Genomic DNA, 26933 nt, shown 5'->3' with positions numbered 1-26933 from the left:
ATTTATTGCGAGCATTTTCAATTAATGAGCTCACAATCAATCAATGTGCTCCATTCCAAGAAACCACTAATTAGATTGAAACACTGCAAATGTGAAAGATGAAGCAAACTCTCAATCAATTTTTGCTCATTAATTACTCGATCCCAAAATAAGTGTCAATTAATCTTGAAATGATTAACCAACAAAACTGAACCAAGAATATGAAAAGGTAAAAATTGTGAAACTCGGCGACAAAAATAACCAAATTAATCTCAACTGATTAGTCGATATTCAAAATGAAACAAAATGAAGTTGAAGCTTATTGAACAGCAATTTTATCCATTTGATGTCAATGGTTTAATGGGCAAAATGGCCAAGCATTAATGATGAAAAAGTAAATGAAACAGAAAATTGAGAGAAGAAGAAAAGAAAAGGAAAAAAAGAGTTTTTCTTCTCATTTGGTGACATTATTATTATTTACTCTTTTCCTGCATTATTATCAGTTCTGTTAAGATAAATGAATTGAAAGTTGCTTAGTTTTTAGCTGAAAGTGACAAAACAGAAAGTAATGAGAATGAGATTAATGCTGATTCCAATGGAGATTGATTGCAAATGTGTTTTGTCCACTTGCCAAGTAACCTTCTGATTATCCCTTTCTTGTTCAATGATATTTCTCACTCCCAAGCTGACGACTTTTATTACTCTTCAAATCACTCTTTTCACTCTTTTTCCCAATCACTTTCAGTCATTTCTCTTCATCACAATTACAAACTTAATTGTAACCTCAACTGGCAACATTTTCATAGTAAACCCACTTGCAGTCCAAACAGTATTACACCTTTTATCCTTGCATTTTTGCCTCTCATTCACCGCTTTTTATCATCACTAAACCTGGCTACCTTAACTATAATATTGGCTTAACAAGTCTCAACTTGCACCTTCCAATTTTGAGGTAAAACTTTTGTCCTTTATCTTTGGTCAAAAGTTTTTTTTTCCTCATCTCGTATTAAGAGTTTTACTTGGCTTATCATGAGCTTCCCAGTTGTTCAACTATTGAATAACATGATGTACACCAAAAGAGAAACTCAATCTTTTTCAATTTTCTTTTTTTTCTTTTCTTCTTATTCTTTGCTCTTTTTTCTTCTTCTCTCCTTCTTACCTTTATTCTTATCATCATCATCATGGTTTCTTTTCATCTTTTGCTCTCTTTTTTTCTTCGTATTTAGCTTTTCCTTTAAATCTTCTCAATAAGAGCTGGCCTTTTTGTCTTGATTCCTGGTCAGATAAATAGTGGTTAAACACTTGAGTTAATTGAAATTTGGGTTTCCTCACTCTTGGCTCATTGTTATTGCACTTTTACACAAGAAACCTGTTTCTCTCTGTTTCATCACAACCAAACAATCCATCAACGGCTTCTTAATATTTCACCAACCGTATTTGATAAGTAAATAGTGGAAGGAAACAAAAGGGAAAATAAATTAAATTCAAGTGAAAATTTGCTTCAAACATGATTTACTGATTCCTCTATTTTCCCATGAAAAGAAGAAAAAATTGCTCCCGAAAAGTCAACTCAAAATGAGATGTGAAAAGATACTTTCAAGAAAACTCTAATCTGCATTTCACAAACTCGCTTTCGATTATTTTTCAAAACCTGATAAGAAATTGGGACAAGTTATCGACAAAGTTCATAATAAAATTCCGAAAAAGCTAAGATTAAGTTGAACAGAAAATTCCAAAATTTCGGTGATTTCAATTTTTCAACAAGATTAATCAAGTGAAAAATTAGAACGAAAAACGAATAATCAAATCGAGAAATTTTCTGAAAAAAAGTTGGATGTATTTTGATTTCTTTCGGTAATTTTGCAGATCATTTTATTCGTCGAGTTTCTTCCATTTGGTGCAATCTGGAAATGTATTTGCTAAAGTTATCCAACATTGAACAGTCAAAGAAGAGCAAAAAGTCCGTAAAATGTCAAAAAAAGTTGCTTCTGTTCAAGTAAACGCATTGAAAGGATAAACTGTAAGAGATAAAAAATAATTTCAGACTCTATAATCGAAGTACGTTTATTGACTATTTTGCGGTTAGCATTTGATCTTCATCATCCCTTGCAGAAGCGATACCAATACTCTAATTGAAGAGATTAAAGTTGCTCAGTAAAGTTGAAGGAAATTTGAAGCGAAACTCAGACTGTATTCAGTTAATATAAAAAAGTCTATCATTTCATTAGCAAAATTTAACCCCTAAAAATAGCTAAAATGAGCTAATAAAAGCTCGATAGTTTGGACCAATTTATCAGTAAAATGATGATCAACACTTGCGTTTGAATGTATAATATTAAAGAGGCAAAAATTTCTCTTCATTTTTGTACCATTTACACTGGGATAACATTAAAAGTAGTCAGAGGTCAATCAATCTGTAGAGTCATTTACACTTGGAAAAATCGAGAGTTACTTTGGTCGAGTTTCATTGGTTCAAGTTTTACCATTCAACTGCTGACGCTTTTTGTTATTTGCCCTCAACATCAAAAAGTAAATGAAGAAGCAACAAAAATAAATTATTATTAGATTTTTTCTTCTTCTTCTTCTTCTTCTCTCCTCGCTCTTGCCAATTCTCTCGGATATTGAAGAATCAGGGAATGTTGAACATTAAAATGATAAAAACTAATAATAACAGGGAAACTTGCTCGTTTAACTCCCAAATGGTTAAACATTTTTGTTTTGATAAAAGAAACGCTTTTTTGCTTCTTCTCTCCTTCAGAGACTAAGCACACTGTTCACTTGGTTGAGCTTTTTGTTCATATTGTTGTTGTTTATGCCGAGCATCAAAGGTTCACAGCTTATTATTAATAATGAAAATAACGCAAATATATATTGATATAATCTGACAATCACAACAATTTAAAACTGTATCTCATTGAGAAAACGCTTCTAATATAATCAACAGTTGAAGTGGTTTGTAAAGATAATGACAATTCCCTGGATTGATGATATCAATATCAAAGCTGATCACGAATCAATTGAGAGGCTGAAAAGTGACAAAAGCAAGTTTCCAATTAATAACCAAAAGCTGACAAAAAGTGAATTTCATTTTTTTGGAAAATTTTTCTTCCATCAAAATTAGAAAAAAAATTTTCTTTTTTTTATTTTCTTTTTTTGGTGTATTAAATGATTAAAGGTTAGTGAAGCTAAAGATGAAATATTGTGCACTGACCACAGTCTAGTGTTGATTAGAAGAGGTAAGAATGGTCAATAAGGTGGACATGAATGGGTCAACGGAATAAAGGACAACAAAGAAAAGAGGAAACTTGAAAGATATAAAAAGATGTCTTATGGTTGAAAAGCGTTTTGATATCAACAATTTAAGTTGAAAAATAAGGTGACAACTTGAGTGTAAATGATATTATTTTTTTTTCTGTTGAAACCTTCTTTTTTTTGTCTCCTTCTTTTGCCTTTTCTTTTTGTTTTATAAGTAATTTTTGGTGTTGGTAAAGATGAATGGTAAAAATGAGTTTTCATATTTTCATTTGAAGATGAACACTTGAAAAGGGAAGGAAAATATGAAGGAATAAAGATGATGAGAAATGTCATTGGAAGAAATAAGAGTGTGCAAATTGTGACAGATTTGCCATATTTATCATCTTCTTTTACTTTTTGCTCAACCAAGCATTTTACTTGCAATGACAATGATAAGTTGAAGGATCAAAAATTGTCTCAACTTTTCAACTCAATTTGTTTATTTTCATCTTCTTTCTATGCAAACACTTTTTCCATACCAAAATATTGTTCGCATTTTGCAACGATTGAACATTTCCTCTTCAATAATACCAGTTCAATGGAATTGGATATTTTCAAAATTCATTGGTCAAAATTTCTTCCATAATATTGGACAGAATGTCGATCGAAAATTCAATAGAAATTATTCTTCCCAGAAAGAATGCAAAAGAATGCAAAATGCATGATCTTTTCACTTGAAACTGAAACTTCATCAATTGAGAACCTTCAAATATGCTTTGAGATTCTGGACCATTAACTCGATGAATCAAAATCTTCATGCGAAATGGCTAAAATCATAAAGACTGAGGATTCCGTGAGAATTCGAGTTTCGATTTGAGCTCATTTTTTTGATTATTTTTTCTTCGCTTCTTTGTCAAGCTTGGAAGCTGTTCGGAAAACTTTTTATATAAATATTAATAATAATAGCAATGAATTTAGTGAATTTTTAATGAGATGATAAAAGTCTCATTCCAACTAAGAAAAGTTGAGACCTGAAGTCAGCCAGAGGCCTATTCTGATGAACTTTTTGGAGAAAATTTTCAATAGCAAAATCTGATTAAAAAAGAGGTAAAAATTTTCCAATTTTTCAACCCAAGGTCCTTATGCTAAATTTCAAATATAAAGTTAATTCTATTTCTGATGAGAACTCAAAATAACTTAAATCTTTGTCTAAAACTTATTTGCACAGCTTAAGTAAAAGTTGGTGACTCAGTCTGACATAATCTATAAGTACATTGAAAAATGAATGAAACAAGATCAATGCAGATATCATCGATCTTATCACCTAACAATGAAAACATGAAACAAAATGATTCGGGCGATGAGCCAGTTGGCTGATCAGATGTAAGTTGGCTTGTAACTTGCAAGTTGAGTGGGAAAACATTCACTTGCTTCAACAGATTAGCTCTTAGTTGACACTTGTGGCTGTAACACTAATTATACTGCTACATTGACTCGAACCTAAAGTCAAAAATTATTTTAAAAATTTTCCAAATTAAATGTAAATAAATTTCCAAAGTCATCATGATGTTTATCATTTCCAAAAATAATGAATCGAGTTGCAAAGAAAGTTCCATATTCTTTACAGGGAATGAAGAGCCAATAAGAAGCAACAAAAAAATGAGCTTTTGTCAGGTAAATGTTGATGAAATGATTCAGGTATTGACAGAGAGAAGAATGTTCCCTTTTTCATGATAAATTTTCACTTCTCTTCATTTCCACTCATCACCATCGTTTATCCAAAAACTTTTTTTTTCTTTCGTTAATAATCATTCTTATTATTTCTTCTTGTGAACTTCTTTTCATTAGATTATTATTAGGTGACCATGCAATCAGATTGATGACCATTTCTAAAGGCTGACCATTGATTAGTTTACCTTACATTTTGTTAACAATAAACTTGCTAAAGGCTTTTCTCATCTTCATCTTCTTCTCCTTTTTTTCGGGTTCCTTTTCTTATTATAATTATTATTTCCTTTTAATAATCTTTTCCTTTTCTTTTTATCCTCAACTTCATCTTATTCCCTTTTGTCAATGGACTTCACGTTGACGTCAAATTAATCATGATTATCATCAACTGAGTATTCTGATTAATTGGTTTATCAACGTTGACATGAAATGGTGTTCACAAAGAAGAGCGGATCAATTTGATAAAGGGAAAAAGTTGAAGAATCAAGAGAAAAGGAAACTTCTCATTGCAATAATAATGATAATTTTGCCTTTGGCTTTGGATCCTTTCATTATTCTGTGTAATATTATGATATTTTAGTTCAGTTCCAGTATCAAGTTAATGTTATATTAAAAAAAAGTAAGTAGAGATTGTCACTGATAAATGGATAAACCAATTAAGATAACATTGGTATTTAAAGATGAAGATGATCAACTTACACTTAATTTGATCATCATTTATAATCATTTTCCCATATTCTCAGTTTTCCAAGTGATAACAACTTTTTCGTATAGACTTTTTTTCCCTCTCAAATTTACAGTAAAATTGGTTTCAAGTTTGCGTTCAATTTGAAATGCAAAATTTGTACCAATTAACTTTGAAAGTTGTCAGTTTTTTTTGCTGCATCAAAAGTGAAAGGAGAAACGAGTTTACAGAATCAGATATCAATTGATAAACTCACCATTTGCTTTTGATAAGTTTCACCATAAAAATCTCATCGCCCAGGTTCTCCAAGTTCACATCACTTTGTAAATGATAATCATTGATGTTAATTTTGGCCTCTTTTATGAGCAAAAATAACGGTAATTACGCTATCAGAAAGGGAAGGTCAAGAATGAAAAGTACATTTCACATCCGATAATTTTGTCTCAGGAGCTTGCTTCGCCAATAGTTTGTACTAATTTCATGTAAACAGTTTGGAATTTGAAAAATGAAAAATTCTCAGCCAATTTTCCATTCTTTTCATCAACAAAAAAAAATAAGTCTAAAAATGGATGGAACAAGAATTATCAAAGAATCATTCTCATACTCGAATTCGGCTTTTATAATCAATCACAGACAATTACAACTACGACTCGACTCGCAATTCATTTTGACCTGAAATCCGTCGATTTGTCATTCCTTTACTTGACCTGATATTCTGAAGCCAGTCGAGTCTAGAGCGTATTAGATGGGTTCAAACTAAATCGAAAAATTAAGATTAATCAAAATCTAATTTCAAAATCTTGTGATAAACTGAAAACAAAAGTCAGTCTAAAAAGGATGACTTGAGCTGTATATATAGGCCTCTGATCATCAAACATCAATTGCAATGAAAGTGTCTCTTGATTGGCATAATTGGTAAATTGTATCGAATGAATTATTCAGAGAAAAGTGAATTTGTTAATTTTAGAAAAGGAAAAGTGGAAAAGCGTGAAAATTTAAATTGTGAACCAATTTCAATGCAAACGCATCTTTCATTTTGCAAATGCATTTGAGGTAATGAATTGCCCAGAAATGGGCAAGAAAAATGAGCCCGAATTTTGACTTTATTTTCAAGTTGAAATGTTGAGCAAAGTAGCAAAAAAAGTAGTTAATGACTACAATTAAATGAAGATTAATCCTTGGTAATCACCTGACATAAACCATCAAGTCAACATTTAATGACAATCTGATTGTAACACAGAAAATCTGATTAGTTGAAGCATGAAAATATTACTCTAAACGAGCAACCGATAATTGTATTTACATTGTTCATTGATTTTCATTTCAATTTTCATCTCATCACCATCATTAACCATCCCGTAAGTAAATCAACAAATGACATTAACCAAGTAGCCGCGTCTATGTGAATATCAACTCTGTTCAACATTTGATTGTTTAATAATAATGATTGATTGTGTTTGATAAGTTGAGGTAACAATTTGCTTTCCTCAGCAAATCTTGAAAATTTACATTTTCACATTGAAAAGGCGCCTGAAGCACATTTTCCTCTTTTTACCATCTTCTCTCATCCTCTCATCATGCTGGGTAAACCTTGTTATCAAATTGTATTGATATTATTTTTCACGATAATCTAATTGTAATTCATCATTTCATCGTTTGCTTAATCAACAATTGAAAACATTCAAAGGTTATTTACAGTTTGATAAAGAAGCTCAAAACCTTTTTGTTCAATGGAACAAGAAAAAAAGTTTCTTTTGTTCAACATTTCTTATTCACTTCTATTAATCATTTAAATCGTTAATTATTTTATCAATGTTAATCAACACGTAATTATTTTCAATTCACACATTAACACTTAATTTCTGCTAATGAGACTTTTCAGAGTTTCCACCTTTTCTCAAGTAAACTGGCAAATTAAGTAATTATCTCAACAATTTAAGTTTAATCAGATTAACTGAATATGTAAAGTGAAATGAATGTTGATCAAAAGCATTATTGACTTAGGTGTTGAAGGAATGCCATTTGATGGGTAAAAATGAAGTTATCATTTCATCAAAATGTTATCATTATCATTTCATTTTTTCACTTTTGATTGGAAAAAAGTTTATCCAAAGAGCGATATGCAAATTGAGCTTTTTTGCAGTTCAATTGTATTCAATCAGTGGCAGTCAATTTAGGGTGAACTTTAATTATGTTGAGTTGATGATTGAAGTGAAAAGGAAGAGAGAAATGTCTTTTTTCTGTTTGAAAAAATTTCAAATATTTTGTGCATTCAATATGCTAATAAAGGGAAAACTTTTTTACCTTCTAAACACCTAATCAGTGCTTCTCTTTTCATGAGTTATTTTTTTTCTCTCTGAAAGTTCTCAGATGATAAATGGAGGATGAAATGTTTAAAGGTTAACTGAATGTGCCACTGATGATCATTAATCCGATTATAGTTTTTGTTTCATTTTGCTTTTCATTTCTTTTCTTTACAATTAAAGATTAAAGTTGAGATTAGCCGATTAAACTATGAATTATCTCGGGTTATTTTGCATTGTCAGTGAAATTAATTTTATCAGGAAAACAACTGTACTGAGAGTTGTATTAAACTGTAAAGATGAGTTTTGGTGAAGTTGAATAGATTTGGAATTTTAGTTAAATTGAAAATTTTCATTTCTCAACATTAATATTAAACTCTGAATATCTTCAGTTTATATAAATTTTTGAAGCCATTTTTTCTGTTCTATTATTAAATTTTTAGAAATCATTTTCTTTGCTTGTGGAGAGTTTCAAGTTTTCTGTTGACTTTCAACCTTTACTTCAGAATTTTCAAACTCATGAAATTCTTATTTTTCTTATTCTCATGTCAATGTTTTCCAATCAGTTTTCACTTTTTTTCTAGAACTCAATTTCGAGATGAGCCACTTCGATGAATTGCGCTTCGTTGACACTAAAACTTGCATCGAATCGAAGAAAAGTTTTAAGAAATTTTCTAGTTTTTCGAATTCATTTTCTGACTTTTAACAATTTTGTGAGTTCGATTCAAGGCTGAACTTTTTTCGAAATTAGTTTGGTATCAATTTTGAGTGAAAAATTGAAAGATTTTCAAGTTGAGTTAATTTACTCGAGAAATCAGTTTTTATCAGGTTCTAAAGATTTTGAATTGTACAAGAAAAAAAATTTACGATTAATTAATCATTTACAAAGCAATCTTTTTAGGTTTACATTTGAATAAAATAATCTGAAAGGTTTACTTTATTCAATTTGTGTTTGCAAAGTTTTGCAAAATTGAACAGAAAGTTGACTGAGCAAAGATTTTCCATGATCATTTTCATTCTTCTTTTTTTATCATGATTGATGTTTCATTGAAACTTGAATTTTGTTTATCAATTATTCAGTTTACATTTAAATAAACTGATCATTCTTTTGCACACAGCAAATGTCATTTGAACTGTTTGAAATGAGAGACAATTGAAGCTTGCAAACGTATCAAATGTTTCATGAAAACTCATAAAATTGATCTTCAAGTGGATCTCAATTTCCATTCTATAAATGATTGAAGCTCTAGCCTAAAACAATGAAATGAAAATTAGATTAAAATTTATTTGAAAAAGTTGAGAAAATTTTTAAGAAAATTGTAAAGTTAATTAAAAATGATAATTATTGGTTTAACTAATTTCCATGATTCCATGATATTCAAGAGAGGAAGAAAAAATTGTTAATCTCACTGTTGATTACATTATGCTGAAAGCTCATGAATAATCAAGATAATTAGCATTAAAGCTGATTCATTGGAACAGAGAAAAGGATTGTAATCATTTTTGGCCGAACAACAAATTTGGCCAATAATTTTGCATTGGAAGCAGAAAAGCTCAGCTCAACAGGATGAAGCAAAAATGAATGGAAAGATGATTTCAGGGGAAAAATAATTTAAAGTTCTGATGCTTCTGAGCCCATCATAATAGACATAATTAAGAAGCAAAGTGAATCTTTTTCACAGCGATTATGAAGGTAAGAAGAAACCTGAGAAAGTGAAATTGCAAAGTCAATCTCATTTGTTACACGATCTTGTCATTTTCATAATTTAACTTGATCATCAGATTGAGATGTGAACTGTTTTAATCGCAACTGATTTACTGATGAAAGTGGTTGAATAATGTTGAGCAAATGTTTCAGAAGAAAAAGTTTCCTCTTGGAAGAAGAAGCAAAAAAATTTAAATAAATAATGTTAATAATAATGATAAACTCCCAATTGTATCAAATTAACTGAATATAAATACAATTTTCAGTTAACTTGTGCTTCAGGCTTGAATAACATTTTTTGTTGTTTCCTCAACTTAAACTTTACAATTGATTAATGCAGGTAATAGAGACAAAATAATGGACTTTGGTGATTATTCCAAGTAATTCAATCCGTTTAATCTGATTTGCTTTTCGCCATCATTTCCATTGATTCCAAGTTGATCAAAGCTTAACCAGAATCGATGAGAGAAGCAAGAAAATGGTTTTCTAGTTTTCCTTTTTCACAATTTTCCACTTTTCCATTTAAATACATTTGTTTTTTTCAACATAAATATTGTTTTTAGACAAATGCTTGAGGCTTTTTAAATCATAATATTACCTGTTTTCATCATCTTTTATCAGTTACATGCTCATTCGCTTTACCTTGCCTGATCAATGTTGCGATGCCGATATCCAAAGTTGATTGTTAAACATTTAGTTTTTCATTCTCATTCCTTGGTTCTTATATCAACACCATTAATTATCATCACTTGCCGTCAGCAGAGCCATCAATTTAAAGGTTGCTATCATCTTTCAGACTCTTTGCCATCTTCACTCATCTTTCCTCACTCATTTACTCATCAAATCTCTTCTTCTTCTTCCATCATCATAGCTGATAATCCGTAAGATTTGAGCCAACATCACGACTCTCTGCATTTTTCTGACTCACTTTTCTCAAAATTGAATCTTGAAAAGGCTCTTCCAAGTACACTAACCTTGTTTCATCCTCATCACTTGTTCATCACCTTGCTCATCACCATGATAATTACCATTAAACTCTTATCTCAACTCATTAAGCTTTTATCAATATAAGTCAATAACACTAATTAATTAAAGTTATTTGTTAATATTTAAAGGACAAAAATACTTTTTTCTCTCCAATTGACATCATTTAACCGCAGGTCAAGTTTACAAGTTTACATTTCTAAATGGTCAGTTAATGGTTAAAGTAAATGAAAGAGAAATCTTTTTTTCTCTTCTCTCCATTTTTACCAGTTTAAATGCTAGAGTAAAATGTCATTTTTATTGTAATAACAAAATATTGGCCAACAAATTGGTGAAATGCTAATCAAATATTTAAACAGTTTCATTGGAAATGATTACTTTTTTGTAATATATGAAAATTAAGTGTAAAAATAAGGATTAATGTCTACATTATCTGAATGGTTGGTGCAATGGCACACAAAGTTGATCAATGTTAGGGGCAAAAAAAAGGAAACATTGTATTAAAATGTTAAATACAATATTGTATGAAAATAATCATCTGATTGATTCACGCGTAAATAATAAAAATGATAATAAATTGATTGTATTTTTCATTTACACAGTTGGTGACTTTTGCAATGGTTAAAAGGGAAACACAACAGTTTGGTTAACAGTTGAAGGTTCAAGATGAACGGTAAACAGGCAAGGCAATGAGTAAGAAATCAGTTGACGAGTCATCATCATCTACATAAAGAAGAGGAAAAAGGATCAGAAGATGATGATAAAAAATGGCTTTTTTCATCTTCTTCATCTTCTTCTTCTTCTCTTATATATTGGTTTCAGATCGGTTTACCGATTGGTGCGAACCTAGATTATTAATATAATGGAATCATTGGAGTGACTAATAACAACGCCATTGTTAACATTTTCACTGTTCAAGCCTCCTTTTTTTCACTCAAACTGTCTATTTCTGTATTTATCTTGACTCTTTGTTATTTAAAAGTAAGTTAAATGATCAACACTTGTGGCAAAGAGGAGGAATGAAGATTGGATGAGGATGAGAAGAGGGAAGGAGAAGAGATCTAGATTGGATGGAATCCATTCTAATCCATTTGATGGCTTCCTTTAATGGTTTAAGCAACTACATTTTTCCAGAGGAAAGGGTCGAGAGGAAGCCGGATTATGGTGAGAATGTTGATGATGATGATAATGATGATGATGACGCGCGTGCAGCGAGCTTCATAGAGTCAAGACCAGAAGGTGTTCAATTTAATTTGAAATTAACCATTTTTTTCTTACTGTTGACTGCTGTTGCCAAGACAAAGTTGATTGCAAAGTCAAAACTGTGATGGATTGTTTGTTAAATTAAAAGTCACTCTGGATCGATCTGTCTGGATATTGGTTTAAATTGCCTTTTCACTCGCCATGACTTTTGGTGGCACATTGGGCTTCAATAAACTGTGAAATGACAAGAATAATTAGAAAACTTTCATTTTCAAGCTTCAAGGAAATGTTGGAAATGTTCATCAAATATTCATTTTCTCGAGAGATTTTTAGACTTTTCTTTTGATTGTAAGAAATTATTATTTTGTGATGAGTTTTACTGTCAATTTGATGAAAAATTTAAAGTCCATTTTTGTCTTTCGTCAAATTTTTTCTTATTTAGTCTTTGCTGAGTTGAGATGATTGCGTGGTAAATTTGGATTGTTATTACAAAGGAAATGAATGAAGAGATGAAACTTTCTGAGTAAACTGAATCATCGAATAGGAGAAATACAATTTACTGTTCAAACATGACTTTGATGGCGTGATGAGATGAAAAGGTTATAAAACATCATCAATATCAAAGGTGCAACAACTACTTGTGTGTTTGTTGAGCCAAAAATACTCTTCATACAGATTGACAAAATGTTGAGTTGCTCACGAATGGACAACTCAATTTTGAATTACAACTCTAACTAATTGTCGAGTTCTGCAAATTCAGTGACAAAATCTGGATATTGTAACATTTGCCTCAGATAATTGATACTCAACTCCTTCTCATTTTCACGATAATTTACATTTCTCAATCTTGGATAGAAATTAATTTCGAACTGAAAATCCAAGAAATTTCGAGTGTCTTTGCCTGATCTTGTTATGACCTTTGTCCAAACTGAGCATACAATTGCATCTTTTCCGAAAATCCATGAAAAATTGAAAATCTGTTGAGAGAAAAAGAAAATTGAAATTTTTAAAAATTCAACAAAACTGTCTTCTGAAACAATTGACTTTACTTACATTATTCAAAGTTGCTTTTTTTGTGTTTGTTCATGTTTCACTTTGAAAAGCATTTCTCGATAATTTCAATCAATATTCAAGTTAATGAGGTTAATCTGGTGTTGAACTGTCGACTGATAATTATGTTACAATTGAATGGTAAAGTTTACTTTAGAAATGGCTTTTCATTGCTTGTCATTTTCAAACTGTTCAATGGTTCAAATGATTCGGTAAACTAAGGCCAAGATGTTTTACATTTTGAAAATGAAAAAAAACTGATGAAACCATTGAAACTCTATAAGCAATCAAAAGTAGACTTACAATTAAAAGTCAACCCTGGTACATTTTGTTGCCAATCACAATGAGATGCTTATAATGCAAAAATGAGTTTCTTTCTTCTTCTTTTTTTTGCTCTCTTCTTCGTCTTCTTCCTCTTTTTTTGTTCCTCATCTTGATGCCTTTTTTTGACTCCTTCAATGATGAGATTCTTCTTGTTTTGATTTGTATAGCACTTATCCTGAATCAGTTGAACAACAGGAAAAAAATAGATGAACCAACAGCAAGACAAAAAGTAATTTCATCTTTCCATTCCAATCCATCTTTTTGCTCTCATGTTAAAAGTCAACCAATGTTATTACATCAATAGTTTCGCATCAAATTGAACAGTTGCTTGATTCAAGTCCACTTCAGTTAACTAATCAATAGACTATTTTGTTTTGTTGTTAATTCACTTTTCACTTCAATCTTTATACATCTCTCAACAGGTTTAATTTGCCATTATTTGGTGACATAAACACACTAAGGTTTCCATTTGCCTTTTTTAACAGTTTGACTTGGCAAATGCAAATGTGAGATCAACACAAAGAGCAACTTCATTTGATTAACATTTGTTATTTAACAAGCTAATTTGTTGACTTTCAAAAAAGGCAAACTCCAATTTTTTGACTTCAACTTGAAAACCATCAATGCATTCATCATTAATCAATGAAACCTGAATTAGAAAAAGAAGCAAAAAAGAAGAAAAATATTAATAAGTTGTGAGGAGCAAAAAAAAGGTTAAAATGAATACATTTTTATCAGTTGGTAGACATCATTATCTGTTATTGAATAGTTGAATTGAGCATTTCCACTTTGTGAATATTCATTTCACTTTATATTGAAAATTGAGAGAAAATGTGAAATAAATAGGAAAAAAGAATTGAAATTGTAACCATTAATATCAATATTGTACTTACTTGCACTTGTTTCCATTGAAATTGAGTGAAATTATCGGTGAAAATGGATGAATAGACGATAATATTCAAAAAATAATGATGTCTATCATTGACTTTTTCAAGAATTTTTTCTTCTTCTTAACAGCATTTTGTGAGTGTTTTCATGTCTTCCTTTTCTCAGTGAAATTCAATCCAACTTGTATTACTTCTTGAAAAAAGAAACTTGTGTGTGATAAAAAAGTAATTAAGACGAAGCTTTGATGAGGCAAACTTTGATCAACGAGTATATATATTTGATAGCTATTAGATGAATTGATACTTTTCCGTGTTACTCATCTTAATGAGAATCACTTAGTTGGTCAGTGAATTTCAAGTTATCTAGAAATAATATCAGAAAATAGAGAAGAGAGAGAAAGAGAAAGGTTACAAGTTAATAATAGGAAGAAAAAGAAAGGTAAAAAAAAGTAAATTCTTACGCATAAAACTAAAGATGAGAAGATGAAGATTGAATCACTGAAATTCCCGTGAGATTGTCCCAGTCCATTTTGGGTTACATTTGGAGAACAAAAAAAAGTGTCTAAATATTGGGAAAAAAAGGTAAGATGAACAGGAAACTGAGTAAAGATATTCAATTTCAGTCCTATTTCATTTCCAAAAATACTCAATCTGAAACTGTTAGTTTGCTTTCACTTCTTTAAGCACATTTATATCTTTATGATACATTTTTTGCTTCTCTCCTTAATCTTCATTGAGCCATTGAGTTATTGTTATTATATTAATATGATTATCATTATTTGTATCCTTCTCGACTAAATCAATCTTTGCTTTTGCTCCTTTGCTTGTTCTTTGGGTCTTCTGTTGAAACTCAAATGAGTATGAATAAAGCTTATAATTTATCTGAATGTTCATGTCGATGCTTGTTAAATGTGAAATTGTTGACCAGAGTGATGTTGAAGAAGGAGGAAAATGGGCCGATTTAGGTGAGTCAATGTTGATAAAGAATGCGAATCACGTCTAAAGCAGTGAAAATAAAATGTATAATAACTAAAAAAGGAGAAGAAGATGATGTTGGAGAGAGAAAAGGAAGAGAAGAAAGATGATAGAAATGAGGAGGATGAGGAAGATGAGAGGAAGAGGCAATATGAGAGATAACAAGACAAGGTTTATTGTATTTTATCCCATATTAGTGAAAAATAAGGGATGAATAAGAATACCTTTTATCTCTTATTTTGTCCTTTTTTATCTTCTCTTCGCTTTCCTTTCCTGTTCATCATCTTCACCGAGTTAACTTGATAAGAGAGTAAAAATGATGAAAAAAGTAGTGAATTTGATTCTATTGAAACAGGCGAAACAACAGCAACACAAAAAAACAGGGAAATACTAATATCTTGTAGACTTTGGATGAAGAAAGGATTGAACTGTTAGGATAACAATGATGATGTATCGAATCTGCGTCTTTTTCCCTCTCTGTTTCCATTCAAATCTCTAGTGTGCTTTTTCTCATCATCTCAGGATGATAGGTGAATGAATAAGTGTAGGCAGTGAGAGAGTGAAATAAGTCTGTAGAGATGAGGAAGGAGGAAAAAGTGGCGAAAACGTCGCTCTTGATCTTTCTTGATGTGACGATTGAGAATCACAATCCTCTTGGGTTATTATGCGGCTAATAACAAAATCAAGAAGCCGTTTCTCCATCCATTGCAATTTATCCATTCTCAACATAATTTCCTCTCCAAATTTTGGTTCCTTTTTGCTTTCCCTTTTATCCTATTAGTTACAAAAAAAATTTTTTTTGTACAACAGAGACACAGAAAGGCTCCAACAGTTGAGTTTACTTTTCCTTTTCTTTACTGCTTGGCTTTTTTTTCGCTTGTGAATGTATCAGTTCACTTGGCTTCTCCATCATGTTAATGTATCAGTTACTCACACATGGTTCTTCATCTCTCCAGTGTAATTGGAATCACTCTCCAGACTCATTTAGACTTTTTCCTTGTTTCATTTATTTCCATCCTTTCCGATCAACCTTTTTGAAATAATGATAAACAAGAGCTTGTGTTAACAGGAAATTGTAGGAAAACTTTAACTAAAATCTTACCTCTATTGTTGTAGATGAATTTATCTGACTATGGATTCACCTTAACCTTTCATTCAGGAATTCCTCTCTGATAATCAGATTCCGATTCTTTATCTTCATCTTTTCCTTTATCTCAGTTTAACGGTGATTGTGATTACCTTCTTTGCCTTTGTATTCCTCTTGTTTTGCCCAAGCAAGGTATCAATATAGAGATCCTGAAATTTTGGTGATCCTGTAACAAGTGAACAGATTAACAGATATGAACATTAGAGCAAACCTTTGAATAATTAAAACTGTTGCATGATCAGGTCAGTTATTGATGAAGGTATAAACTATTAGATAGAAGCTTATCGTTTAGCCTCTATATTAACCTTAATTTTTGTTCACATTTGACAATGATTAATCATTTTGAATACTTGATCAAACATCCAGTCTAGGTACAATTTGTTGCGTTCAGGTAAGGATTAGAAAAGGATAAATCAGAAGCTGATAAACCTTCCGGCAAATACTCACATGTTTAGCTTCTGATTGAGCTAATTAAGTCTTGGGAATCAATTTTTGTTTTACCAAACAAAATACTAGTCATACCAAAAAAAGGCACATTTTTTGTAGGTAACAAAGTCATTGAAAAATTGAAGCTAAATTGTAACTTATTAACAGAAATGATTTTCAACAAATTGATGGCTTAACCAGTTTATCAAGAGTTAGTTAATTTAACTACATCGATTAATAATTTCATCTGAGTTTAGTCATCTCAATAATTTTATCTTCTTACCTTTATATAATGACTTACAAGTCTAACTGTTGACTTATTTGATGGTCGAGGCTTCAGTAAAATCACCAATCAATAAAGCTTTAAGTTGTTTCTTTTTACACTTTGGATGAGGCTGATCAGATTAGTAATTAATCGGATGAAATGAATTTCATAAATCAAAATAATCCTAATTAATCAATTTGAAACTTGAATTTAAAGAAACCAGCTTCTCAAGAATAACCTACGCCATCTACTGTCTAATTTTGAAATGATAGTTACAAGCACAAGATTGTGATTTGAACATAAACTTGATCTTGATTTTGAATTAAATTTTGACACCAAATAAAAATTGATTGCAAAATTGTAATCAGAAATACTGTACTACATAAAGTGTAGTTTTATTTTAAAAATTTACAGTACTAATGTACCTATGATTAAAAGCTTTGTAAGAATAGGTTCTCAACTTGGTAAAAAGTAAAATGAATTTATACAATAATCTCTTTGATATTTGGAATGAAAAGTCCATGAATCGTAGGTGGAATATCAGCCGCAGCTTTAGGCACTATGATTCGAGCCAATTCGGTCATTGTTGGTGCTTCCAATATAGCCAAGAAATTGTCTTCCGTTTCATCAGCCTCCAACACGACTGATAAAAGAATACCTGTTGAAATTAAATGAGATCAAGAAGAATAGGAATAAATAACAGAAGTGATTTGAATTATAATAAAATTGAGCGGTGAATTACCATCGTCTTCTTCTTTGCTGTCAGGTTTTGCGACGAAAACTGATTCTCCGGGGAATCCTGTATCAGATGGTCTCCATAATTGAATTTCTTGTTCCTTTAAATCCATTTTAACGGCCTATTTATGGAAAAACAAAGCATTTTTTACTTTACTATCAACTTGCTTATCAATGAAAACTTACAGAACGTTTAAAAAATCCAGCGTCAAAAGTACCACTGCCATACACGTAGCGGTGTTCATGACAAGCAAATGAACTATTTATTGTTGGTAACTCGAAACCTTAAAATGTAAAGATTAAAAATTATAGAGAATAGAGATTCAACAGGAATCACAGATAAAACAGATGAAGAAATTTCATTGATTTTAATATTTACCGGGTGCACTAAGTTGTTCAGGGTATAGTTTAATAAATCCTTTGAAAACTTTAGCGGATGCTGAGCAATCTGGTATGTTGACCAAGGGATTCATAGGTACGCCTTTTGTCTGTTGAAATATAAGAAATTAAATATCATAAACAACATTTTACGCATCGATTTCAAGCAGGAATTTTACGTATTATTGAAAATAGAGGGACGAACCAATACTTACAAATCTACCTGCCAGTGGAATTACATATCTTCGAATCGCTGGTTGACAGTAATCGCCAAATTGATTTCTACGAAGAAAAGGTATGTGATACTTCTCCAGTACTTTCGCATCATCATAAGCAACTAAATCAATAACCACTTGGTCATCTTTTTCATAGGCATTTATAACATGGAAAAAGAAAAACGGGTCCGCATCATATTCTTTATCTAAGGGTTGTTCATCTCCGGTTGATTTGTTGATCACATAAAAACGAACGCATTCATCTGCATGCCATTCTAGACACTGTTGCATAGATTTACCATTTAATGTACATGTTGCAAGCCTGAGAGCAGACATAACCAAAGGTTGTTCAATAATCACAATGAAATTCTCAGTCATGGCAAAACTGTGAATATAACTGAATCCAACTTTCCATCGAGATGGTATTACAGCTAATTTGTCCACTCCTAAAAAGGCTGTTGTCGTTAACATAAACAAAGAGCCAATGTTGATGTTTCAGGATTAAATTAGCAAAAGAGCGCCAAATTAGATAAGACAAAAGATGAGCCATGACATCACGTTTAAACAAAAGAGTTGACATGTGTAAAAATAAGACAAATGTTAACAAACTGTTTATTCATTTGAAGTGTTCTTAATTTCTTACGATGTGCTGTTGGGTTTTTTGAAAAATCAGTTGCAGGAACCTTGTAAACAGTGTATTTCATTCCTGATAAGAAGCTGGTTCCAATATTATAAAAACAATTATCACTTGGCGAATACAAAGGATGAGAGCAGCTTAGGTTCACTTTGACTTCTCTATCTAAATTGAACTATAGAGTAAGTTTTAAATTAATAATTTTTCCATTTCATATGAATTGGTAAGAAATTTACTTTCACCATTCATCGGTATGACAGACAATTTTTGACAGTGAGTAATACAATGAAATATTTATTTACCTTTTCCACTCCTGTTATATTTGCAGGATCAATTTTCCAGATATTGCAAGACTCGGTTGCCACAAAAAGACGTTTATTCAACAGATAAAGATTTGAAATATCATTGTCAGTTAAATCACTTGGCACCATTCGCTGAAACAATCGAGTGACAAGACCTTTACTTGAGTCAGGATAGGCTCGAGTTCCAAATTCAGTGTAAACGGGATAACCATTAGCCATCATTTTGGTATAAGCAGATGATCGAAGAAATTTCGAGGAAAAGAAGGCTCGACCATCTTCAATGCGAAATTTAATTAACATGGCACAACCATCAAGCCAGTGATTCATCGTGAATTCATCTTTGCCAGGCAGATCCCATTTCCCTGGTCCAAGTCTAATATATGATCCATTTAACCATTCAGGTAGCGAACCTGGAGATAGATAAAATAATTCCAATGGTTGTCAAGAAACAAAGCAAGGATTGATAATTTTTTGTCAGTTCGTTTTGAATCATGAGAGCATGGATTTACAAATTTAGTGATTATTTACTCACCTTCAACTTTACACTCAATTTCCTGAGGACATTCCTCACAAGAGCGAAAGAAACTTTCTGTAGGAATAGCCATGATTTGCTTGGCAAGGGTCAAAGAAATTTAAAATGAATGAAAGATGAACTGATTCCACTTGTTAAAAGGTGGAAATCAAATTGAAGATGGAAATGGAAAACGATTTAACACAATGTGAATCCGAATTAATATTCACTGTCCAATAAGGCTTGTTGGTTTTAACTAGATAATTGATGCTGTTGCTGGTAACTTCTTCACTGAATATCAATTTAGATGGTTAAATGTTTTCAGCCCAAGTGGTAAAAATTGATTGCACTGACGTTGCGAGTAAAGCAATCACAACCCCTCAATGTTAACTGTCATTGGTTTTTGAATTTACCAGTTGATCATTTTGATTAGCTGATCAAGATTTGGCCTATTTTTTATTTTTTTACCATTCAATTGCTTGTTATATTAATCGCCATTTTTACGTTTCTTGGGCTGTGTGCTATTCCCAAGATGATTTAGCACATAATTTGATTTATTTACCTTTTTTGTCCACATCATCAATATTTTTTATAGCTTACCATTTATTCAAGAGTGTTGAGCTTTGGATCAATTTCTTGACGTAATGCAATAATTACAGTTATAAATAAATACATTTGTATATTTAATAAATCGATAAAGTAATTGATTGCTTTTTCAAATTGATAAATATTTTTCCGAAGATTTGTCCCAATATTGCTAATCAAGTAGCGATTAGTTTAAAAGTACATCAGAAATATGAATTTCAGCTTGAGTAATTGAGCAGTTCCAATGCTTTGACTTATCATCTTCTTTTTTTACATTGAATCATTACAGATTCTGATTTTTTTTTTCTTATATTCCAATAAAATAAATTGAATTTTGTATAAATGAAAAGCAAAGTTTAATCAAATTATGTTAGCAAATTGAGTAAGTACTTTCGCATCTAGATGGAGCTACTCAAAATACGGCTGATTACTTGCTGTTTTTGCCTCAACACTGTTTAATGAAAACTAACTGGTTAGTTTTATTCCATCTGATTAATTTTGTTCAATTTTAATTCTAAATTCAGTTCAGAAATTAAAAGTGAAAATGTTTAGCGATATTACGTACACCGATACTGGCAAATTGCTTAAAATGGAAGTTGATTATGCTTCCACTTGTGATGAGAAGATTCCTGCTTTCAAAAAGCTAGCTCAAGTAAGTTAATTTTTAAAATCACCAACAACATTTTATTTCTTTATTAATGTCTTTTTATAATTTATCATAATTTTCTTTTACTTTCTTTGGAAATTTTAAGGAGGAGGGCAAACTTGTCCAGGCCTTAGAGCAATTGCTTGCATTGGAAAAACTTACTCGAACGGTGAGTAAAGATTTGTATTTTCTGTGTGTCAATATTTAAATCTGATCATTTTGACATTTTGATGTTTATCATTTATAATTTATTTCAATTTTCTACTTGCAGGGTGCTGATACTTTTTCCACAAGCAGAATCCTTGTTGCTATCGTTGACATTTGTTTTGAGGCAAAAGATTACAAGCTGCTAAATGAATACATTGTCCTACTCACCAAGAGACGAGGTCAAATCAAGAAACCCATCACCGACATGGTCAAACAATGTTGTGAGTTTGTCGATAAAATCGACGATTTAGAAGAAAAATTGAAATTAATCAACACCTTAAGGACTGTAACTGCTGGAAAGGTAAAAACATTAATCTCTTTTAGTGACTAGAGTTGCTAATTAACTTTTTTCTCACTTCCAGATCTATGTAGAAGTTGAAAGAGCCCGGTTAACTCATAGATTAGCTACAATGAAAGAAGCCGAGGGTAAAATCGATGAAGCTGCCAATATCATAGGAGAATTGCAAGTTGAAACCTTTGGTTCCATGGACAAAAGAGAAAAGGTTGAGCTTATATTGGAACAAATGCGACTTTGTTTGGCTAAGAAGGACTACATCAAAGCTCACATTCTTTCTAAAAAAATTCATACCAAATTTTTCGATGATGAAAACGTCCAGGATTTAAAGTTGAAATACTACGACCTCATGATAAAGATTGATCAGCAAGAAGGAAATTATTTAAACATTTGTAAACATTACAGAGCAATTTCAAACACTCCTATTGTGAAACAAGATCCTAAAAAGAACGCTGAAACACTGAAAAATATAGTTCTTTATATTGTTCTTTCACCCTTTGATAATGAACAATCCGACCTTATCCATCGTATTAAAGGAGTAAAAGATTTAGAAGAGTTACCTAACTATGGTGAGGTACTCAAATTTTTCACAACCACTGAATTGATCAACTGGCGACTGTTTGTGCAAGGATTTGAAGACATCTTAAGATCTGGAACAGATGCTTGCCCAGCTACTGATGTCTACAGCTTCTCAGAACTTGGAAAGAAAAGATGGAAAGATCTGAAAAGTCGAGTTGTTGAACATGTAAGTTAAGATCCAGCCGGATATTAATGGTGTTATTAACAATGTTTTAAATTTTATTTAGAATATCCGTATCATGGCTAAATATTACAAAAGAATCCGGTTACAGCGTATGGCTGATCTATTAGATCTTTCTATAGAGGTATGTTAATAACTCAATTTAATTTCTTATTTTGATACATAAGCTTTTATTCATTGAATTTTAATTCTTATTACAGGAAACTGAAGAAATTCTTAGCAACTTGGTGAGTAACAAGACAATATGGTCTAAAGTCGATCGTTTAGAAGGCATCATTAACTTCGAGGCACACAAAGATCCAAATGAAGTTCTCAACGATTGGTCACACAATATCAGTGCCTTGATGAACTTGGTTTGCAAGGTGGATCATCTAATCAACAAAGAAGAAATGATTCATCAACATTTAAATGTACCCAAGATGGAAGCATAAACGGGGTTGCGATTTATAAGTGAAAATATGAAATAAGTGATGAATACATTTAAATGTTTTGATAAATAACTGCTAACAATAGCTGTATTTACTCATCTTATTTACACAATATAAATTTTCTTATTTGGCAGTTTCAATTGCAATATTCATTGAAAAGTTTATTGAGATCGTTTTCATATAAAAAACAAAACAATATTCTACAGTTCAACGTAAAAAATATCTGTAATTAATATATCAAACGTAGAAACTTTGACTTTTGGCTTTCCGAACAACTTCTACTTGAACACATTTTTCGGTTGCTACATTTCTGAGGATCGATGATAATTAAATTATAGGGCTCTATTTTTCATTTCAATTTGAATTTTTCAGTTGATTTTTAGTATATTCTATTCCTTTTTTAACTCTGCGTGAAAATTCCTCTTCACCAAGTACATATAACATTTGTCCAACTGGTAAACCAATCTATAAAAATAAAGAAGCGATAAATAAATTGAATACTGCTCGAATCACTGAATACTTACTTCACTATTTACTAGTGAATATCTGAGAAATCTCATCAATAATCGATAATCCACGTTTTTCTCTGAGCAATAGGTTTTCAAGAAAGGTAATTTATCCATTCTTTCTTTACTGTTATTCCATTCTTTGGATATCAATTCAAGACAGTCTCCAACCGATTTATCTAAAAAATTGTTGAAAATTAACTGATGAGAAACATGATTGGAAGAAATGAAATGAATTAAATTGTATTCACCAAGATCTCCTAAAGGTAAAAACTGATCACACGCCCAAGCAGGATCACATGGAGTCCAAACAAACCCCAATTCTTCTACGAAATCACCAAAATTAGAATAACGGCCCTGAAAGGTAGAAATCAGTTAATAGATAAATCATAAGCTGACTAAGATTAATTTCAAAACTTACTGAGCTTTCTGTAAAAAGGAAGATGAGATGATCATCCGTTTCATTGTCAATGACTTTTTCACCGAATCGCTCTTTTAAATAATTCCTTAAAGTTAAAAGAAATCCTTGCTTGTCATCTTCCAATTTTGTTTTTATCGCAAATCGATTAAGAGCTTTCAATTTGGAATAACTAACTTTACATCTAGATCGATGGATTGTATCAAAATTAAATTGTTGTACGATCTCCTCCAATGAAGCTAATTTGTTTGATTTAAGTTCAAATGAACTGGAAGTTAACATTAAATAGTTGATAATCGTTTCAGGATAGTATCCACGAGATTTAAGGCTCATTACACCAAGATCTTGATGCCTCTTGCTCAACTTTTTCCCGTCCTCGTTAAGTATAATCGGAATATGGGCAAACTTTGGTGGATCCCATCCAAATGCTTTGTAGATCATTAAATGTTTCGGCGTTGATAGCAGCCACTCTTCACCTCTAAGAACATGAGTTATTTCCATGGAGTGGTCATCAATCACATTGGCTAAATGGTACGATGGGAACTTATTACTTTTGAGTATGATAAAATCACCTTCAGAGTTTTTCACGTCAAATCTTGTGCTTCCATAGATCAAATCGTCAACATTAACGATTTGATCCTCCGATCGGAAACGTAAAGCGTAATCAGCCTTTTCAGATAGCTTTTCATCAATTTCTTTATCCGACAAGAATCTGCAACGATTGTCATACCTAGGAATATTTCTATTCTTTAAAGCTTCTTTTCTCAGTAAATCAAGTCGAGTAGTTGAACAGAAACACCGGTATGCCAAACCTTTATCAAGCAGCTCGTTTGCCTTTTCTTTGTAAATATCAAGTCTGGCTGACTGAATAAAAGAAAATATCATCTAAATTATGCTACAATTAACAATAAGTTCATTTACCTGAACATAGTTCGGTGCATCTTCTTTAGTGAAAGGTCCCTTGTCAGGTTTTATACCAACCCAATTCAAAACATCAAAAATATCTGCTACCGATGAAGAGACAATTCTAGACTGAATTGAAAATAAAAGAAAAAAGTAAACAAAATGAAAAATCGAAATTTCTCAAGATTAAGGATTTACTTTACCTGATCTGTATCTTCAATTCTTAATATAAAAGTTCCACCCTGTTTTCGTGCAAACAAATAGTTAATAATCGCAGTTCGAAGACCACCAAGGTGTAAAAAACCGGTGGGACTAGGAGCAAAACGAACTGTAACAACCATAATCAAAGATTAAAGGAACAAGAAAAAAAATTGAACAGTCTGTCTAAACGAAAGTTTTTTTCGGCGTCAAGAGATGGCGCTATAAAGAGACTCTTTCTTTCAACATATTCAATTGAATTCAATTCAAAGAGTAACAATCGATAGAGGGCTCTAATTTTTTGTAAAAATAAATGTATAATTACTAGAGAAACGTTGGTTACACGGACAAGGGAACATACCCAAGTATGAAATCGCTATAGATTATATTGGTCACTATCGGTGCACCCGAACTTGTTAAAGAATAATATAACAAAATTAGGTGCTATCTTATCGATTTCGGCATTTTATCGCCTTTTTTCTAAAAAAATTGTATACTGTTCTATGAGGATTTGTAAGATTATTTTGCAAACCTTGAAATTTTGAAACAGAAACATATACTTTTTATTGCACAATCAGAGTATTCACAGGATGCATTCAATAAAACAAATAAAAATCCTCATAGAAAAGTATACGATTTTTTAGAAAAAAGGCGATAAAATGCCGAAATCGATAAGATAGCACCTAATTTTGTTATATTATTCTTTAACAAGTTCGGGTGCACCGATAGTGACCAATAAAATCTCTATATCGATTTCGTACTTGGGTATGTTCCCTCGGGAGTATTAGTTAGTATAACCAGTAACTGTGGTTTACGCCCAGTTACAAATAAACGTCACTTGCTACAGTGAAACCTCGGTTATTTTATATTTTTGTTATGTTGAGTAGAAGTGAAAACCACCAGATGGCTACCAAATATGTGAGATTTAGACTTTGTTTTCAATGAAAAATTAGAATTTATCAATAATTCCTCTATCTAAAGGCTGCAACTTTGAGGTCGTATTTGCAGGTAAATACTCAAGTATTATTATCGGTAATAATTTACAATTTTAATTATAGCTTAGAAGAAAGAGATCCAAATTTGCGTACTGATGTATAAAAACAGAATAAAACACGCTAAGAGTGGAAATAAAATTTATCAATGCCCATATTATGGGATAATTTCACTTGACAGTGAGGGAATCATTTTAAATCATTTGTGTTCCAGAAGTTCGGATAGAAAAACTTGCCCTCAACGTCGCTTAAAAGAGCTGATGGCAAGCGATGGAACATGGCAGGATGCACTTCGGATGCAATTCTGAAGCACGCTTAGTTTTACTGGGATTTTAATAATTTTTATTACAAACAAATAAATTTTTTTAAAGTATTAATAAAATATTGAAATACCTTCATAAGACTCGCAAAGTTATTGCGCGTAAGTAAAAGACTTTGAGGTTTCGGTATGCCAGTTTGTGCATCGTCTACAATTTGCTTGCATCATTACTGAATTGACTCATTCCAGTCTACGAACAAATAACTGTTGGTACAGAATGTGTTCGAAATAGTGTAAACAAATTCAGAACAGAAATAATGAAAACAGTTTTCATGGTGTTCGATTAATGGATTGACAAATATATTCATGATGATAATTTTATTAAATATTTTCGACGCAGTTAAAAAAAGGGTCAAGGGAGCTCTGTTAATTCTTGCTTAGGAAGATGTAATTTCGATTCTGCTTGAGTACGATTCCGTTTTTCTCTGAAAAGCTTAAGGCTAACCTCTTTCCTTTTGTTCTCGAACCAAAGCGTTAGTTGTTTAATGCTGACTACTTCCGAATCATTTTGAAGTCGTTCTAAATGAAAGAAGCTTTTAATAGCTCGCTTAATGAAAATATGAACGCTTACCTTTTATATTGATGAAAGCTGCATTACATTGCTCCAGGTAAGTAGATTTCTCACGATTATCAGGTTCTTTTTGTTTCTCGAATGCTGTGAGTAAAATTTTCTGATGAAATGATTGAAAATAAAATCGGGTTCTCTTTGGTTTAAAGTTTTTGACACTGTCTTGGGTGTAATTTGGCACAACTTCCGAATGAAAACAGCAATCGAATAGCGTATTCAAATCATCCTTTGAAATTTCAGTACTAATCAAACACCGCATCAGCTTAATTTGCCGAACACTAAACATAGAAACAATTATTAAGATATTTGAATTCAGAGATGATGCAACAAAACCAATTTAACCCAATTACTTCTACAACAAATTAACAGAAAAATTTTACTATCAACGATTCGTTCGCAATTATTTGTTTTTATACATTATTAATTATGCGATTAATT

General features: G+C 31.3%; 3 protein-coding genes and 1 long non-coding RNA gene across 9 annotated transcripts; 1 reads left to right on the top strand and 3 right to left on the bottom strand.

The window, feature by feature from the left end:
* Positions 1–11693: 11693 nt before the first annotated feature.
* LOC107361399 (uncharacterized) lies at positions 11694–17110 on the bottom strand. 6 transcript variants are annotated; one of them, XR_016198709.1, is made up of 10 exons: positions 16914–17088; positions 16160–16370; positions 15900–16087; positions 15282–15831; positions 14544–15081; positions 14089–14445; positions 13175–13844; positions 12875–12987; positions 12382–12798; positions 11694–12055 (listed from the first exon to the last, which is right to left on the bottom strand). It is a non-coding gene; the product is annotated as an uncharacterized LOC107361399 (long non-coding RNA). The 6 variants fall into 6 exon arrangements; XR_016198702.1 differs by lacking the exon at positions 11694–12055 and having other exon boundaries at positions 12157–12798; positions 12875–13088; XR_016198706.1 differs by lacking the exon at positions 11694–12055 and having other exon boundaries at positions 12157–12798.
* Positions 17111–17253: 143 nt separating this feature from the next.
* Positions 17254–19953, bottom strand: LOC107361396 (carotenoid-cleaving dioxygenase, mitochondrial). Its single transcript, XM_015928220.3, has 8 exons — positions 19692–19953; positions 19160–19569; positions 18867–19032; positions 18224–18678; positions 18010–18118; positions 17817–17914; positions 17638–17752; positions 17254–17553 (listed from the first exon to the last, which is right to left on the bottom strand). Exons 1-8 carry the CDS (start codon positions 19762–19764, stop codon positions 17378–17380), a joined length of 1602 nt encoding a protein of 533 aa, XP_015783706.2. The 5' UTR covers positions 19765–19953; the 3' UTR covers positions 17254–17377.
* A 764-nt stretch (positions 19954–20717) lies between these two features.
* Positions 20718–22724, top strand: Rpn5 (regulatory particle non-ATPase 5). The gene is made up of 6 exons (XM_015928158.3): positions 20718–20907; positions 21008–21070; positions 21173–21409; positions 21471–22148; positions 22210–22287; positions 22364–22724. Exons 1-6 carry the CDS (start codon positions 20800–20802, stop codon positions 22592–22594), a joined length of 1395 nt encoding a protein of 464 aa, XP_015783644.2. The 5' UTR covers positions 20718–20799; the 3' UTR covers positions 22595–22724.
* On the bottom strand, positions 22290–24760 carry GluRS-m (putative glutamate--tRNA ligase, mitochondrial). The gene is made up of 6 exons (XM_015928157.3): positions 24622–24760; positions 24437–24547; positions 23519–24379; positions 23349–23454; positions 23116–23276; positions 22290–23056 (listed from the first exon to the last, which is right to left on the bottom strand). The coding sequence occupies exons 1-6, from the start codon at positions 24757–24759 to the stop codon at positions 22946–22948; spliced, it is 1488 nt and encodes a 495-aa protein (XP_015783643.2). The 5' UTR covers position 24760; the 3' UTR covers positions 22290–22945.
* Between the last annotated feature and the right edge of the window lie 2173 nt (positions 24761–26933).

The sequence above is a fragment of the Tetranychus urticae genome, chromosome 1 (genome assembly GCF_039701765.1).
Source record: "Tetranychus urticae isolate SD_2017Ah chromosome 1, NJAU_TeUrti_SD_1.0, whole genome shotgun sequence".
Taxonomy (NCBI): Eukaryota; Metazoa; Arthropoda; class Arachnida; order Trombidiformes; family Tetranychidae; genus Tetranychus; species Tetranychus urticae.
The sequence above is the reverse complement of the archived record's forward strand: the minus strand, read 5'-3'. Positions and strand labels throughout refer to the sequence as shown.